The sequence below is a fragment of the Xiphias gladius genome, chromosome 10 (assembly GCF_016859285.1).
Source record: "Xiphias gladius isolate SHS-SW01 ecotype Sanya breed wild chromosome 10, ASM1685928v1, whole genome shotgun sequence".
Lineage (NCBI taxonomy): Eukaryota > Metazoa > Chordata > Actinopteri > Istiophoriformes > Xiphiidae > Xiphias > Xiphias gladius.
The window spans coordinates 17,737,716-17,755,526 of NC_053409.1; the positions used below are offsets into that span (position 1 = coordinate 17,737,716).

Below are 17,811 nucleotides of genomic sequence, written 5' to 3' on the forward strand. Positions count from 1 at the left end.
AATTCAGCATGATCTTTTGAAACAGTGTGAAGTCCTCTTCTTTATATCTACATGTAAAGACAACCAGTCGGACAAAGGTTTATTTACATACGGAATATTGGAATATATCGAATACTGGATTGATGCGAACTGTCCGCATCCTGCACAGTGTCCTCCCTCTGCCTGTCATGCCAGAGGCAGCATTAATTCACGGTTGGTCCACACCATCGAATGATGCCTCTACGTAATGACACCACATCTTTAACCGGATTATCCCAAGGCGAGTGACATCACCACCCCCGCCCCACCCCCAGCTCCTAGCAGTCTCTGACCATCTGGGGGGTTACTACAGGACATTCACGCCCATGAGTTCAACGGTCACACTGGCTGCTGCTGCTGCACGGCCGGCTCTGGCCCGCACCGTCACCCCGCAGCTGTCACCTGGAACTGAACCATCACAGGGACTGCAATGTTCCTCCGCTTTGGGTTGACATATTTGAAAAGATACGCAGGGTCGCATTCAAAGTTAATAGAAACAGAGACATCCTGTGTGCTGTTGAGACAAAGCGGTACTGATGGTGCTATGGTGACTTTTAAATACCAACTGAAATGTCTGAGGCATTAAAAAGATTTAGTCAGGCAGTTTATTTTTTCCCTTTTTCACATGTAGACAGCAGTTCAGGCCTTGCACATTTTGAATTTCTTACAAAAGGTCTTATAAAAGTTTTTTCCAAAATATTTAACTCAAGTTAAAACAACAAATGAAGTGCAAATCACAGCATGCAAATAAAAACAACATTTTTTTTCCATTAAGACAAAACAGATGAACACCTTCCGGATCGTTCGCAGTGCTGGGATGATTTGCTCTTTCAAGTGGACGCCTCAAAGTTCAGGCTTTCTCATACGTGCGGACGGCCTGGACCCCCTCAAAGGTCAAGGTCTGTGAAGCGGAGACGAGAAAAAGCAAGAGGCAGCTCATTATACACGATGACAAGCTTTTAATGTAAAGTCTAGAAATCGTGGATAGGTTTTCCTTCAATCCATTTGAGTTATATGATATCAGTTATTGCACCACTACAAAAAGGAAAGGCGACGAGCACTTTATGCGGCAAAGGGGATCCATAAACTGGTAGATGTAACCATAGTGACAGGTACAAATAGATGTCCCTAATTTCTCACTGTAGGTGCTCATATCATACTTGATGAAGTTGTGTGTCTTTAAGCTTACCATCACCATCTTCCCGTCCTTGATTTCTCTGACAAATTTGGTCTCTTTCCCGTCCCACTTCTGCACCTGCGCAAGTTTGTCTCCTTCCATGGTGAAGGTGGACTGCAGACGGAGACGGTGTGTTTAGAACGCCAGAGGAAGTCTTCAACCAACAGCACATCTCTAACTTATCAGCCACACAAGTGTCTGTGCACTGTCAAGAGGGACCCGGCTTACCTTGACATGTCGGTCATCGGGTGTGGTCTCATCAAACTCCTCTCCCAGCTTGGAGGAGATCTCGGTGTTTCTGAAGGTGCTCAGGGTTTTCACCACTACTTTGTCCCCATCTTGGCTGATCACTACTGTTGGTTTGGTGACATTTCCGACTTGTCTTGTGGCAAAACCAACACCTGTTCCCCAAACAAGAATAAATCCCCTTTTAACAGAGCCTTCACTGATGCATCACAAACCATGACATTAATAACTGTGAATTTTACTGAGTTTCCTTACTTAAAATTGAGACATGTGAGCAAAAATAAGATGCTACTATCCCAGTAACATACATGTAGAAAAGTATAGCCTGCGAGCACACAAGTTTGCTCACACTACATCAAGTTCTGTCTTAAAAAAAAAAAAAAAATCAATTCAAACTTGCTCACCGAGTGCCTTCATGTACTCATCAAAGTTCTGGCTGTCCACCAGTTTCCATGTGGCGCAGAAAGCATCGACCATGTTTGCAGAGGTTACTGGTCCAGCTCGGCGTCAGACCGTCAGAGACCCGCTGCTTCTCCGCGCAGTGACTCCTGCAGCGCGTCTTCCTGCCAAATTAGTACTACAAAGAGCGGGGACGTCACCTGCGGCGTGGCCGCTGATTGGACGCTCCCGGGCGCTTTGTGGGCCGAAATTATTTACTACAAACGGTTCTCTTTTTTCTTTTCTCGGTTTTGTTTCAGTTTAGCGTGTTAGCATGCTAACATTTGCTAATTAACACTGAACAAAAATCAGATAAGTAAATAAAGCACCCCCATGCTGGGGTGATTGCCATTACCTTTGCGGGAATTTGGTCATAAACAAAAAAAAAAAAAAAACACTGGACAAACTGTAACTTTGACCTGATGATGGCGCTACAGAGAAGTTTGAACGATTTCCAAAGCTATCAGGACTCCCTATTCAACAAGGCCGAAGGGATTTTCACCTTTTCCAACAGAATCCTGTAGGATTCCTGTTCATCGCTAAAAATCCTATAAGACATTCTGTCCCCTTTGAGGATTTTCACAGTCCTATTGGATTTTTTTTATTTTTTTTTATTTGAATTTACATATATTTCAGGTATTAAAATACTTTCTTTCATCTTTCAAAATTACCAACAGGACTCTTATTTCTTATTGAGAATCTAACTTGGCAATAATGATTTTTTTCCTAAAATCATATAAAAGTTTGGGACACTTCATAAAGCTTGATTTGGCCTGTTAAGGATTAAATTTAAGCCCTTAAATTTATTCACTCCTATCCTAATGTTTTCACACATTTAATTTTCCCGAGGGGGACATTAAAGTGTGTACTAACTTTCAATGCAATCCATCGAACAGTAGTTGAGATATTTCACTAAAAAAAAAAAACACAAGTGTAGATTTCATGGTGGCGCAAGAGGAAAAATCAGGGGATGAGTAGGCTCCATCTTCTGGAAACCAAGCATGTCTATGGTTGTTGGGATATTACAATCTGGACCAAATTGCTGGAGCAACTGACATTACCATTCATAAAGCCATGCCACCAGCAAGGCTAAAAATCTGTCAGAATAGGTATTGAAGCCACAGATTCCTGTTATATTACATACAATGATTGATCTTAAGAGTTATTAACATGACATGACTGACAATTACAACTGTATACCTTTATTGTTGATAAAATACATTCTGCAGATACAATCTGACACGGATACAAACAGATTTCCACTGTCAGAATTCAGCAGATCAGTCCTTATCAATACCACCAAAGATGTAATCAATAACACTAGTAAATGATACATGATACAAAATTGAATTTCACTGTTGCTGAGTATATTGTAGATTTTATGCATGTGCTTCAAACAAATTAAAATTTTTTTTTCTATTTGCAAATTCTTGGCACTGATCAAGGCCAGATTAATACACGAAGCAGCATAGAAAATCTTTTATAACAAAATCAAATCCTCCCCAAAAAACATCACAATTCATACAGTAACACAATTACTTTGTCATTTTTTTCAAGTAAGTTATCTAAAGAATTATTTTTACTTCCCTGACGTTCACATATACTGCATGCGATGAAACATTAAATGTTCCTCAATGAAAACTCAGTAAGTAAATCTGGGATTTTTACTGTTACATAGTCATGGAGAGTAGTTTTACAGTTTATTTCTGGAGCAGAAGTGTACAATTTCATCGGGCATAATAAACAGTTAAATAACAAAATGATGTTTTTGCTCCACACAGTTATTCCTTTGAATGCAAAATGAGAGAATGAGGTGAACGTGAAGATGGTCTGCTTTAATTTTCAGCTCTGTCAAGGGTGGATAATGTCCAATAAAAGAACAATGAAGTTATTTTCCCATTTATAGAATATGACTAGAAGTAAATAAGGGCAGATAATCTACACTTTTACCTTGCAGATGATGTGCCATTTCTCAGCCAAACTGTAAAATTCTCAGAGCTGTAACATTAAACAATGTGTTCTTGTCCAAATACTTTAACTGTAGTTTACTGGAAGAGAGTGGGGCAACCGTTTAGATTTAGGAAAATAAAATTACCAATGAGACCCCCCAAAAAAAAAAAAAAAAAAAAAAAAAAAGGGCAGCAGAGGTAGAGTGAGAGAGGTAGAGAGTGAGGTAGGGAGGACAGAGCAGCACTGAGGCTTCTCCATGTTAAGGCCTGTCTCTCCTTTCCCTTGTCAATCTAAAATAAGCCCATCCATAGAACCCATGATTCAGATGGACTTTTTTTGTTCATGGTGCACAGTGACAGGTTTATTATAAAAATGTGAGTCACTTATTGTACAACCAGTTACCTTATAAACAACATTGAGACTTAGGGATGGTTGATTCCCTACTGCAGTGGCTTGTTGCACTGGACAACTAGTTAAAGAAAGCCAAACTTTAAAAAGACACTGGCTGGTGGCTACATGTATAAATTTTCACCCTGATTGCTACAGTTTAACCACAGCAGTATTTGAGATAGAAACTCCAGTTAGCAAAAGCTTCAGTATAGTATTTCGCTGCAGGTTTGTAATTGCAGATGAAAAAAAGAAACAAACAAAAAAAAAAAGCTCAAAGAAGAAACTGCTTTCTGGACTGATAGGTGCAGTGTAAGGTTACAAATTATCTACTGATTGATGCGGCAAAAAAATCTGTTGTCCTGAAGGTCACACCGTCTTCAAAATCTCCCTCAGAAAACATAAAAACAGAAATTTAATTAAATAAAAGGGCCTGTGTGGTGGTTATAACTAAAAGATTGCAAAGATAGGACGCAAGACAAATATATGTCATCTCATAAAAAACCTAGTAATATTGCATAGAAATATTGCAAATCATAGTCAGTTATTACAAAACAGCAAATCAAAGTGCCAAAGATGAAATTCTCTCTCTTCTTTTGTCAATGATAAATCAGACACGTGAAACAGAAAGGAATTTATAGTTTGAGTTTGTCAGTTAGAAAAGATTTGTGGAGAAAAAAAAAAAAAAAAATGGCACAAGACTTATGTCAAGTGGATTGTCCTAACTGCAACGTGGCATCTGTGTGTGTGTGTGTGTGTGTGTGTGTGTGTGTGTGTGTGTGTGTGTGTGTGTATGTACTGTAGTTTTATAGGTAGTCTTGATTTGTCCATGCACCTATGGGAGCAGGGTGCTATCTGAATACCCCAACATTGATTGACAGTGCCACCTCTGGCTTCCTGGAGTTGGTCTGTCCAGCCTTCTTCTGTGGTCCAGCACCATCAGAGCCCACAACCTTCCCTCTAAAGATAGGAAAGGGAATAAAATTTTAATAAAAAGTTACATAAAAATAATCTGAACTAATGGACACTTGTGTCTTGTGGTTTCACAGCTATTAATCACCACAACCATGAGGCGACTGCTAAATAATAAATGCTGTAGAAGAGCCTGAGTTTTCTTTTTCCCTGCAGATGGTTCAAGCAGTAACATCTATAAAGCTAAAATCGCAAATATTATACCAAGCAACATTTTCCCGGCAGCTACATGTGACAAAGTAAAGAAGTCCAACCCTTTGGTGCATTGCTCTGCCTGCTCTCTGAGCCTCTGCTGGCCCTGCTCATCTTCCAGGGTGATGAAGTCCCTGTTTTTGTCAATCAAAAGATTCTGAAAAGAAAAATCAGGAAGAGATTTAGTGTTTCTCAAAAAAAAAAAAACAACCCAAAACTGACTCTGTTAAAAACAAACAGGGTTTTATCAATACCTTGATGCCGATTGTATCGCCATCTTTGAGGTGGAATGGTGCCCCCAGTAGTGATTCTGTTCTTTTCTTCTTTTTCTTTTTGGAAACCTGCTGGCTCTGAAAGTAAAAGATACAAGGTATATTATTCACTGATAATGTGACCATGGGGATAATTTCTTTGCTTATGAAATAAAAATCCCACAAGTTTCTGATGAAATGATGAACTGAATGATCAAGGTCAAATCTCCTATTCTTAGCCACTCTTTGCTACATTTTACGCAGTAAACACTCCTCTCTAATGTCCTTCCAAAGCCCGCTTTACCATTTACCATTTCCTCTATCAGCTTTTCTATTGAGCAAAAGAGCAAAGACATACATATAAATACCCCTAAAACAGGTTCTTTCTCAGGAACCTTTTGATCTTACCCAGTTGGATATTTCTTCCCACATGTGTTTGTCTGGCTGGTGTTTGGCCAACAGCAGAGAGTCAGGGGAGAGGCCATAGTGTGCAGCCAGACAAGTGCGTAGAGAGCGAGGGGAAGAATCACGGGATGCATCCCAAACCAGCTCCTCTGGAGGGTAGTAACACCTCTCCCCTGGTACTCCCATCTTAACATTTAGCAACACCTCCTTGGGCCTTAGCAAGAGGGGGAAATAAGGGAAGCAAATGTGTTATAAAATTAGGTGAAAGCAAAAGGTTTCATCAGAGAGGCTCTATCCTGAACTAGTTCTCATGGAGGGATAAGGTTTTGTATTATACGAAACTAGTTTCACCCTAAACTTTACCCAAGCTCTTCCTCCTTCAGCAGCCGTTGAACACAAAGGTCTGTACCACTGGTTAGCTTCAATTTCCTGATCAGGAGAAAATAGAAGAGAAAATCTGGATTGGGTAAAAACTCAAACTTTCCGTAATTATCCTGGTGAAAATAATCTGAAGGACATCAATTAGAAAACTGGAAAAAAAAAAAAAAAAAAGTGATTGGAAAGTGGTCAAACCTGAGCGTCAGTTGTTGTCCTCTGAGGATTCGTGCCAGTCTCTGTCCCTCCAGCTGCCATACGCGCATGAACGCAGTGGTTGGCACACATACATTTTGGAGAGCGGGCAGCGTCAACACCTGATACAGAGGTAGACAATTAAGTACAGCAAGAGGGAGAGAGGCCTCACTGTTACACCTGTTCCCAAACAAAACAACAATAACAGCATCAACTTTCTATGTGCTTCAAAAGCAATATGTAAATAAGAGCCCAGTCTTAGACTGCAGTACATACTGGTGCTGAAATAAGGCAATAATCACATTTAGCCCTGGCCCAAATGTCATGCAAAAAATAAAAGGACTGATAAAACAAGCCTTAGAAAGTTGTAAGAACTTGTTCTCATTCTCAGTCTGATAGACGAAGAGCCCTGCTGGTTTGGACTCTGGGAATCTAATCAGAAACAGACTCACAGCTGTTGAATTAAGTCACTTAACTGGTACCACAGTAAAACGTCAGAGCTCTAGGTCTAAAGTAATCAGGACTGAAAACCACTCCAAGAGGACTAAATTGTGGTCTTTGAGGATTACCCAACTAGTAATAATGACAATCGAGTCTATATATGCATAATTTACCTGAGTCTTTAGATCTTCCAGTGTTGCCTCATCTGATATCTCCACCTGTCCTACACTTCTCAGGTCCACCATGTTGCCGCCGCAAAGAGGAGGCGAGTTACTATGTGTTTCACCTGCAGTCAAAACCCCCAGCATTTGCTCCTCAGCGTGTCCATTGTCAGTGTGATTAAAATCTGTTTCCATGTTTTTGGGATCCAGATACAGCCACATGGATAACTTAAGAAAACCCTGACAGGAAGAGAGACAACAAAGGCGAAAGAGAGAGGTATAGTCATAAGACATCCTGAATCTCAAGCCAAAAATCAAAACATTTAAGTACCTTCGGAGGAAGTTGTCCTTCTGTGACGACTAATGTATCTCCACTGCTTATCTTCAGCTCTGACAGAGAAGAATCCTGAGAATAAAAGGTTGTTTACGAAAAGGTTGTTTACGTGTGGACTGACATATTGATGAAAAAACAAGGGAGGAATGAGTATAAAATTAGAAATATACCAGTATGCAGCTTTTACCAAAAACATTATTTATACTTCCAGGTCAAAATACTTTGTTAGTGTAAGTGGCCCTGGGCATATATGTTTGGCAAAGATGGCTTCAAAATGCGAAAAAAACTTCTCAAGTGCCATCCTGTTAAACTACAAAAGGCCACAAAAGGTTTAAAGTTTATCTGAAAGGGGTTTACCTTTTAGACAGAGCTGCAATGATTAGCTGATCAACAGAAAATCCAATCAGCCACTATTTTGATAATCGTTAATCATTTAAGTCATTTTTAAAGTCTAAAGACCGAACATTCCCCAGTTCCATCTTAATTACTATGAGGATTCGCTACTTTTCTTAGTCTTATATGGAAGTAAATTTTATTTATTTATTTATTTTTTACATTTTTGACTGCTGGTTGGACAAAACAATCAGATGACATCGCTCTGCACTGTCACACTCAGCCACTCACCTCATCCATAAGTGGTTCTCCAACCTCTTCACACCAATCAAGCCTCCTCAAGTGCCAACAGGTACCTGCAAGCACACATTTAAATGACATTACCAACCAGACATTGCAGCAAACGACTACAGTAAAATATCTGTTTTTACATTGTATTTGTTTTTACAATCTCGCAAAAGTAGAGATAGTCTGAGCAGAAATGCTGAATGCACAAAAGATGAGTCTACAGTTACACACATTGGGAAAACAGAAAAAAGTTTTACCATCAAGTCCGACAGCTTCCAGCATTGCCTTCAGACACTGCAAATAACAATAAGATTAAATAAAATTAAAATAAAAAGCACACAGGTAATATAAGCAGATTATGAATTTTGCACAAAATAAGTAGATTTTTTTCCTCACCTCTTTGACAGTACAAGTCCCCTCCACAATTATGTCCATCTCCATGCCAGCAGAGGGCGCTGTGCCCACAGAAAAATGCAAGAAAAGCTGCAACACAGAGCGAAACATCTCCAAACATCAATCAAGCGTTTAAATAGCTCTCAGTTTGTTTTAAAATGCAGTGTAGGATACCTTACTGGTACCAAAAGGTTCTTTAACTTTCACCTGTGCAGCTGTAAATACAAAGGATTTTTTGAAGATTTCAAATAAAAAGACACACCTGTGATGCCTTGGGGGCATTTCCCAGACAGAGAGTCAGTGTGGTCATGAGTCGCACCCCTGCATCCCTCACACTCAACTCCTCACACACTGTCAGATAAACCAGCGTAAGACAAACAAGTGCACTTCAGTAAATGCTTGCTAAGACTTCAAAAGACAGATGATGAGAAGAAAAATTACAAGCGGGGATAGTACCTTTTAAAACTATAATGAGGGGACAGTGTAAAGGAATGTGTATCTTAATATTTTGTTAAAATGAGGGGGATTTCCGGCTGTTAGTAATCTGAACCATTAAAAATCACCCCCAGGTAACAAATGAGAGAGTACCTGGAGGTAGGAGTTTCCCTGTGCAGTCCACCTGTCTCAGACAGTACTGCGCACCTGGTCAGTGAGACAGAAATAACCGCTGAATTGAGAATGTAAACTTAAAGAGTCAATATAAGAATCGAAACACAAACACATATTACTTGAGGACAGTTGGGAGGTCCCAAGCCAGTTTTTGTTGTCAACAGCAGGCATGTTTTGATTCATTGAGTTTTTCAAATTCTTCTCCCAATATGACTGATGGTTATTTATGATGCCTATAGTGATCAGTTTTTTGTTGACAATAGATGTGTTAACATGGAGGTCATATATACTGGTGTCGTCGTGCTGGGCTCAGAAGTGTTCAGAAGTATTCAGAAGTGTTTCTAATATTCTGACCCCCTCATGTATGTAAATAGGGAGTACAAAAAATTAGAAACACTTCTCAATATAAAGTAGTCCAGTACAACACCACCTTTACCTATAACCTCAGTAACAAACATGCAATTAAATTTCCACATTCTAGATAATGTCGATAAACACTGAACATTGTGATTGTCGTAACCTTATTATGGCAGGGAGGTTGTATTGGATTGCATTAGATTGTGCAGGTGTACCTAATTAACTTGCCACTGAGTATATATATATACACATATGAATCCCACTATAACACTATACAAAAGCTAACGATGGATGACTTTAAGTTTGAAGTTTTCCAGTTTAACAGCCTGGGATTTTGTTTGAGACATTTATAATAATTTTTAATATCTGTTTGATTCATTATTTAAAAAAAAAAAAAAAATTCTAAAAGGACATCTCGTCAGTTTTCTTATTCTATATTCATTCAATGATATTCAATTTTTAATTGCAAGAATATATAAATCTAAAAGCATATAAACGTGTCTTATACACATAAAACGGATTTGTTTTCTGCATATACAACAATAACTGACCCTGACTAATAATGGGGGGTGGATGAATGTAAGTTGCAGACATAGTTATGTGTAACACTGAGCGTCTTGCCTGGGGGTTGCGCCTGTAGCTGCAGCTCCTCTATGGCCCTCTGTTTCACCTCACACAGCAGCTGTAGCAGAGACACATTAAACAGGACTAAATGATTGTTAGAAAGAAAACTGTGATGCTTGAATGAAAAGATGAAGAGGAAGAAGAGACAACAGAACAAGACAGCGAAAAAACAGAAGCACAGAAATTACTGACCATATTTCCTGTGGCTGGAACCTTAATTTTCCTCCTCTCCTCCTCCTCCTCCTCCTCCCCTTCACTTCCTCCTCCTCCACGTGGTCGAAACTCCACCTGGAGCCAGCGGCAGTCAGAGGGTGTAGTCACAGTGACGACGTCTCCATTTAGGGTAAACACACTAAACAAAGTTAAGAAGACAGCTGTAAAACACATATAAAGAAAACAACACATACATACAGTGCAGAGGATTTTACCTGCTGTCGAACGACTGTGGCTCCAGCACCAACAGCGCATCTCCATCTTTCAGCGACAGATCCTTTAGCGTCCGCTGCATGTCATCAGGTGGGAACACCCTCCATCCACTCGCCCCTCCCCCCCCTCCTGCCCCCTGCTCTTCTCTCTTTCCTCCCTTATGCTCCTGGCACAGCAGACTCTCCTTAGGCTCCCCGAGTGCCTCCTTCACCTCCCCAAGTGTCACACCACCTGAAAACCCTCTCGCCTCCCTTTTAAGTCCTGGCCCCCCATTTTCAAAACCACCTCTGCTCTCTTCACATTCCACCCTGTCCCCCACCTCCTGCTCCACATCTTCGCCCAAAAAGGGTCGGACTACAGTCAGCAGCACAGGCTCCCACTCAGCTCCAGCTAGGATAGTCGCACCACATACCTGAAGAGATAAAAACCAGCAGATAGGTTATTTTGGATCTTGACATTTGAGCTAGTTTGTGATGGACGGTGCTTTTCTTTACCTCTCTGCCGTTCCACACAAACAAGTCAGAGTTTGTGTAGATGCCCGCACTGCACAGGGAGACTTTGTCATCTGAAAACAGAAACAAAACCAGAATGATGTTACAGAGATGTACAAAATTTAAACTTGTACTGTCCTCTTAAAGTATTTCGCTATATGTCCCACCTGTAAGAGTATTGTAGAGGTGTAGACCTGCTGGAAGACTCCTGGCCACAGTCAAAGCCATATCCCCTTCCCAGAGTTCCTGCATCTGAATAGGCAAATCCGCATTATGTAAACATAAAGCTTATTTTTGCTGTTATTCTCAGGATCTAAAAACACAACATTTTGTGATTTTGGGAATGACATTACCTGGTAAATGGCTAATCGCAGGTCTCCTACAGTCTTTCTACGGTCGAAACTGAGGGTGGTGCTCCCGTTGTGCTCTTTGTTGGCTGGTTGAAGTGCTCCATTTTCCAGCCTATAACAGGGTGCCAGGTGCAGACGCAGCACCACTGTGTTATTTGTGGCTTCAAACTTCTCACTGTAACAGAAACAATGTTGATTCATGTCAGTCATTTTTGTAACAAACCAATTTTCATATACTCTTCCATTTTTTGTAGGCAATGCGCTGACTCTTATATTCACTGATTTAAGAATTTTAGATGCCACTGAACTGTCAATTGATTGTGACTGAACTGTCAGTTAGAACCAATTAAACTGAGGTGTAAAGTGATAATAGTTAAAATGTGAATGTGTGTTTGTTTCTCTACCGCATTTGTTCCAGTTTGATGTTCTCCTCCTGAGCCATCTGGACGAGGTGAGAAGGAACTTTATATTGTGGATTGTTCAGAGCTGAAAATGTAAAAAAAACAATTCATATTGTGAATATATACATCGTAGTCATCTTATTATTTAATCTTCAATTTACTTGATAACTTGTAAATAGTTTTGGAATTTATCAGAATGAAATAAATGATTAATGGACCCTTTTTCTGACGTGAACCCACTTAACCCATCCGGGCAGATATAATCTTTCCATTACAAACGAAAAACATGGTGTCCATTACCTTCACTGGGCCTGTGCAGCTGTGTTTTTCTGTAGAACAGCATGTATGCGCTCTCTTTGCCCTGGAACTGCTTCTCTATATCAGACTCCCTGATGGAGGTCACCGTGGAGTCATTTAGGTCAAACCAGTGGCTACCCTGCTGATAGACAGGAAGACACACCGTGAGAAACAGGCATCGAAGTATCCACAAGATGTCCATGAGGAACCCAGATTAAAAAAAACCCCAAATATTTCAAAAGGCTTCACACTGGATGAATGTAATGACGTGCTCTTATACCTCTGGCTCAGGGTTTAGCTTCTGGGCCGGTCCTTGCTGTTGTTCAGCAGCTCCTGGATCTGAAGTTGTTGAGGGATCAGACTTACTGGTCTGCTCTGCTGGGCAAGGGGGCTCAGTCACTGGGCTTGGCGGGTTTGCCTTCAGTGCTACTCTGGTACCATTGGACACCAACATGAACACATCATTGTGGGACTGCAAGAACTACATCAGTAGAGAAAAAAGTACAGAAGAAATAAGAATAATGTGGAAGAAAACAAACAAACAAAGTAATGTAAGCTTACAAAGTCCACCACCAATGATCATTAGCAAAGAAACCAAAAATACCTTTCCTATGGGACCATGGTGTTTTCTGAACTTTTTGCTCCAGGATGAACCAATCTTATCCATGAGTTTCTGGCCCAACTGGTCCATCAGGACACACTTTGATGGCTCCTAGTAGACAGGAAATGAGCAGCACATAGTTAATTAATTTTTCTTGTACCAATGACTCCATACAAAAAAACTTGTATGAGAACCAGATAAAATTCAGCAAAAGAAGGTCTTAGAATTATTGTCGCAGTACCTGCGCAATGATAGTAGTCAGGACAGACAAAGGGTCATCTTCTTGTAATTTCTGATCACACACTTCCTTGACCTCCTCCTTGACTTTCCTCTGAGTTTTAGGTTTGCAGTCCTCCTCCTGCAAACAACACAGAGAGATGCTGCCGGTCCTAACGCACACATTTAAAAGCTTGCAGGTTTTGATACATTTTTCTCACGTTGCTGATAATAAAGCACACAGAGAAATCTTCAAATATGATCATCTGCTATTAGCTGTTTTTAAGAGTAATTTTTACGGGGAATGAGCAATTAGTCATTAGTCACTACTGGCATCTCATATTATAAAAAGTGAGTACAACTTATGACTGCTTTTTTTTTGTTTTTATCCTTCTATTTGCTCTCTTATTTTTCTCACCGGTGGCTCCCATTGGCCGAGCAGGTCAATGTCCCTGATATAAACGTGGTAATGGCCACCATAGCAGCCACCCTTATGGATAATCACAGAGAACAGATCGTAGGAGTAATCCTCATCCTCTCCATTAGTCTGTAAGAGAGGAACACATAGTTAACTTTTTATGACATCCTAAAGTGAAAAAACCTTCCAAGATGAGGTTAAACCTAAGCCTGAAAACCAAGAAAATGGAACAATAATAACAATAATAAAGAAAAAGGATACGTTAAATGTGCCTAATGAACAAAAGTCAGTGTTGAAATCTGTCAGGTACCTGTTCACAAAATGGCCGTAGGTTGATGGTGAGGGGGAAGCTGTAGCGTCCAGTCTCCTTGTATCGCTCACATTTGGCAAAGTCAAAGCTGAATCTCAGCAAAGACATGGTCATGAATGGAGGGAGCTTCTTCAGCTTAGCTGACTGAATAATAGCAAAATGAGTAAAGAAAGGAGGGTAAGAAACAGTTAAAAATATATCTATATATTTAATGTTAACAAGAAAAATGTTTATGCAAAATAGGAGTTCTGTACATGACTATTTTTTAATCATCTCATTTGTTCAATATTAATATAAGGCTTTCTCAAAAGGGGAAATTGGGAAAAGAAAAATGTTAATATCTCTTTACTGTGTTATAACCTTTGTTATTGCGTTAACACAATCTAAAAAGCTGGCACTGACCTTAGCAGCAGTGACCAGCCTGTCACACTGTGCACAGCGGTACAGGTTATTGCCCTCAAACAACTCCTCCTCCACAAACATGTTCCACAGAGCCTCCTCCAGGCTAGACACGCCACAAACACACACTGTCAGGTCCAGGAAGTCCTCCTAAAGAAGGCACCAATAAACATTTACACCAGGACTGGGTTAATTAAAAATCTCTATCTTAGAATTTAGTGGTGAGATTTATTCTACTACAATATCTCCTGTAGTGTCAGGCATCAATTTATAAGAAATCTTACTCGGCCGGGAAAAAAAAACTACTTTCAACACTTTTTAATGCACAAAGTATAACTTCATAGATGGAGCCAGGTCAAAAAGGTAGAGAAACTCTGCACATGTGGACACACCTGTCTCTGGCTGACATTTCCACACTCCTTGCAGACAATGCTGTTGACAATGGTCCCATGGTAGAGCCGGTGAATAAAGGTACTACCAGTGGTGCCCACAAGAGAGTGCTCCAAAGCACTGAACAGAATCCTGTTCAGCTCCTGCACATCATGCTGATTCGTCCCCTGAAAGAGGAGGATCAAAAGAAAAAAATTGAAAGACAGGGAGATAAAGATATATGCCATGTCCTAATTCCATTTTATGTACTAACAGTATACAGAACGTACTATATTACAATTTTTATAGTATATTGTTTTTGTAGCTATTATAAAAAAAAAAAAAAATCAATGTACTTCACTGTTTTATACTTACAGGAAATTATACAAGACTTACACCACTGAACATCAATCAAACTTCACTGAAAAAGTAATTGGTTCTCTGCAGATTTAATGTTTAAATTTATGTGTTCTATAATAACACCAACTGCTGATTTTTTTCCAGCTGTAAGACGCTTCCTAATTTCTTTTGAGCAATCCGTCAACAGATCGATCAAAATACAAGTGGATTTAGAATGTATATTGACTTTACTGAATTTACTTAATTCCTGCACCTTATCATTTTGAACACACTAAATATTTTTAAAACCTCTGTAAAATTGGTTTGTAGTGTGGGACTGGGACACAGCAGCCCCTACTTTACTTTGAAACCATCATTTATAAACAGCAACTTTTCAACATTTTCATTTATTATGTGTTTAGTCACTCTCACCTCCCCCAGCTAGGGCTTAAGTTGCACATTCCCTTTTGATGGTTTTACAGCTCCGGTTCTAGGTTAAATCAAATCACTGTAGGTACAGACTTGATCTGGATAAGGTGGTAATGCACGTCCTGTAAATTTACCACAGGACATGCATAACTTTGTCAAGGACAAAGACAAAACAGAATTTCAGGAATTTTTGCAGATTTATTAAAAACAAATAACTGAAATATCACATTGACATAAGTATTCAGACCCTTTGCTATGACACTTGACATTTAGCCCAGGTTCCTCCCATTTCTCTTGATCATCTTTGAGATGTGTCTACACCTTGATCTAAGGCCACCTGTGGTAAATTCAATTGACTGACCATGTTTTGGAAAGGCACACCCCGCCCAGCCATCTGAGCAATCGGGCGAGAAGGGCCTTGGTAGGAGAGGTGACCAAAAACCTGATGGTCACTCTAGCTGAGCTCCAGAGATCCTGTGTGGAGAGAAACTTCCAGAAGGACAACCATCACTGCAGCACTCCACTGTTCTGGGCTTTATAGTAGAGTGGCCAGACGGAAGCCTCTCCTAAGTGAAAAACATATGAAATCCGCTTGGCTTTCAATGACAATAACAATGAACACCTCAAGGGCTCTCAGGCTGTGAGAAACAAGATTCTCTGGTCTGATGAAACCAAGATTGAACTTTTTGAACTCAATTCTCAGCTTCATGTCTGGAGTAAACCAGGCGCCGCTCATCACTTGCCCAATACCATCCCAATGGTGAAGCACGGTGGTGGCAGCATCGTGCTGTGGGAGTGTTTTTCAGCAGCAGGCACAGGGAGACTGGTCAGGGTTGAGGCAAAGTTATACGTAGCAGAGTACAGCGATATCCTTAATGAAAACCTGGTCAAGAGCTTGAGAGGATCTGCAGAGAAGACTGGCAGAAAATCCCCAAATCCAGGTGTGCAAAGCTTGTCATATCATACCAAAAAAGAAAACCTCAAGGCTGTAATCGCTGCCAAAGGTGCTTCATGCAAAGTACTGAGTTAAGGGTCTAAACACTTACAACAATGTGATATTTCAGTATTTGTTTTTTAATTTGTAAAAATTTGTAAAATTCTGTTTTAGCTTTGTCGTTATGGGGTATTGTCTGTAGACCGATGAAGGGGGGGTGCATTTAAATTATTTTAGCATAAGGTTGCAACATAACAAAATGTGAAAAAAAGTGAAGGGGTCTAAATACTTTCTCAATGTACTGTATGTCCTGATAGGACTGGAAGGCAAAGGAATCATGAAAATGAGAAGTGTAACCTGCGCCTCTCGTTCTCCTTCTCACTGACAAAGATAACGGTTACAGACCTCGCTGCTGTTCCAGCCGAAGCTGTCAGTGAGGTCAGCCGTGGAGGCGCTCTGCTGGTCCACCAACAACAGACGGGCGAACAATCTCTGGAGCTCTAGTGGGATCACTCTGACCTAAGGAAGAGAAGGGAAAGCCTCCTTACACTTCAAAAACACACACACAGACATACACACATTACATCTGCGGTTACACCTACGGGCACCTTGCGGTTCTTACTTTGGCCCCTGGTTTCTCTTTGTCTTCCAGGCATCCTAATTCCTCTGGCCCCAAACTGAACAGCTCCTCTACAGGGATACGCACCAAACAATGAATAAGTAAATAGTTAACTGCACTCTGTTTATCAACTGTACTGGTGGACCTCAGTCTCTTCCTCCCGGAGCAACAGTCACCTGTCCTTACCTCTGAACTCTGGGGTGAACAGCAGGCTCTGGAGCAGAGAGTTCAGATAACACGTCCCTCCCTGGTTCTTGATGCCGCACAGATTGCTTCTTCCTCGGGATTGAGGTGGCTCGTCTCCCCCCTTTGCAACTCTACCTTTAGAGGGAGTGGAAGAGAAGCCTTCCTCCTCCTCTTCCTCGAAAAGATTGCCAAACATGCCGTTTGACTCGTGTTTTTTTTTTTTCTTCTTTTAACTCAGTTTTCTCTTTGTTAGGCTGGGACGCAGCCTCGTAGTAAATCGTTTGCTAGCACTCCGATGTGCCCTCTTGCTATCTCATCTTGGTCTTGCCGAGTTCTCGGTTCACAGTGGCCGGGCTGACTCTGAAATAAGAAGACTTCACGGGGCTGAACATAGCGACTATTACCGGTTGTATAGCCGTTGGACTCGCAGTTAAATTGTCCACCTAGCTCAACACGCTAACAAAAGGCAAATCAATCGCAGGACACTGATGAGCAGCTTGACAGCTCAGCGAAAATGTAAAAAAAATCAGGCTGTCGGTAACGTTAACGGTCTATGTCTCTACGACTGGAAAAAATGGCGTCCTCACAGCGAAACTGTAAGGACTGATTTAAATTAATTCTTACTCAAAAATGCTTCAGACACTGGCTCTTTCTTCCTCTGTCGGTCTTATAACGGATAACAGACGAAACGTAAATAAAAATATCGTCAGTGAACAGTAAGCAGCCATGTTTCTTCCTGGCAGAGAATGTAATTGTGCATTGTGGTACTTGTAGTATCACATTTGGCTAACGTACTTTCTTAAAATTAATATAACTGAAGATATTTTCTTTATATATTGCCTGGCCAATGCTTATAAACATAAGTCTACTTTTTGTAATT

At 40.5% G+C, this 17,811-nt stretch overlaps 2 protein-coding genes across 4 annotated transcripts; both read right to left on the reverse strand.

The window, feature by feature from the left end:
• Positions 1 to 605: 605 nt before the first annotated feature.
• Positions 606 to 1,999, reverse strand: fabp7a (fatty acid binding protein 7, brain, a). Its single transcript, XM_040137195.1, has 4 exons — positions 1,846 to 1,999; positions 1,424 to 1,596; positions 1,208 to 1,309; positions 606 to 919 (listed from the first exon to the last, which is right to left on the reverse strand). Exons 1-4 carry the CDS (start codon positions 1,916 to 1,918, stop codon positions 869 to 871), a joined length of 399 nt encoding a protein of 132 aa, XP_039993129.1. The 5' UTR covers positions 1,919 to 1,999; the 3' UTR covers positions 606 to 868.
• Positions 2,000 to 4,021: 2,022 nt separating this feature from the next.
• On the reverse strand, positions 4,022 to 17,663 carry usp40 (ubiquitin specific peptidase 40). Of its 3 annotated transcripts, none has more exons than XM_040136535.1 (31): positions 16,932 to 17,663; positions 16,749 to 16,816; positions 16,532 to 16,645; positions 14,448 to 14,612; positions 14,059 to 14,205; positions 13,657 to 13,800; positions 13,347 to 13,475; positions 12,954 to 13,070; positions 12,716 to 12,823; positions 12,392 to 12,592; positions 12,115 to 12,250; positions 11,818 to 11,899; positions 11,417 to 11,588; positions 11,231 to 11,315; positions 11,067 to 11,137; positions 10,575 to 10,984; positions 10,339 to 10,498; positions 10,144 to 10,204; positions 9,145 to 9,198; positions 8,819 to 8,907; positions 8,560 to 8,646; positions 8,421 to 8,457; positions 8,167 to 8,231; positions 7,540 to 7,614; positions 7,221 to 7,448; positions 6,610 to 6,728; positions 6,400 to 6,465; positions 6,040 to 6,250; positions 5,635 to 5,730; positions 5,443 to 5,537; positions 4,022 to 5,176 (listed from the first exon to the last, which is right to left on the reverse strand). In XM_040136535.1, exons 1-31 carry the CDS (start codon positions 17,125 to 17,127, stop codon positions 5,068 to 5,070), a joined length of 3,897 nt encoding a protein of 1,298 aa, XP_039992469.1. In that variant the 5' UTR covers positions 17,128 to 17,663; the 3' UTR covers positions 4,022 to 5,067. The 3 variants fall into 3 exon arrangements, with proteins under 3 accessions (XP_039992469.1, XP_039992468.1, XP_039992470.1); XM_040136534.1 differs by having other exon boundaries at positions 12,115 to 12,253; XM_040136536.1 differs by lacking the exons at positions 16,532 to 16,645; positions 16,749 to 16,816; positions 16,932 to 17,663 and adding an exon at positions 15,554 to 15,624 and having other exon boundaries at positions 12,115 to 12,253.
• Positions 17,664 to 17,811: the final 148 nt, after the last annotated feature.

Excerpts from the sequence above, each read along its gene's own strand:
- fabp7a (XM_040137195.1), bottom strand. The coding sequence starts at position 1,918 with ATGGTCGATGCTTTCTGCGCCACATGGAAACTGGTGGACAGCCAGAAC. Across the intron at positions 1,597-1,845 it reads TGAGTACATGAAGGCACTCG|GTGTTGGTTTTGCCACAAGA; the intron begins GTGAGCAAGTTT and ends TTTGGGGAACAG. Across the intron at positions 1,310-1,423 it reads CCGATGACCGACATGTCAAG|TCCACCTTCACCATGGAAGG; the intron begins GTAAGCCGGGTC and ends CTCCGTCTGCAG.
- usp40 (XM_040136534.1), bottom strand. The coding sequence starts at position 17,127 with ATGTTTGGCAATCTTTTCGAGGAAGAGGAGGAGGAAGGCTTCTCTTCC. Across the intron at positions 13,071-13,346 it reads TCGGCCAATGGGAGCCACCG|GAGGAGGACTGCAAACCTAA; the intron begins GTGAGAAAAATA and ends TGTTGTTTGCAG. Across the intron at positions 12,593-12,715 it reads ACCATGGTCCCATAGGAAAG|TTCTTGCAGTCCCACAATGA; the intron begins GTATTTTTGGTT and ends CTACTGATGTAG.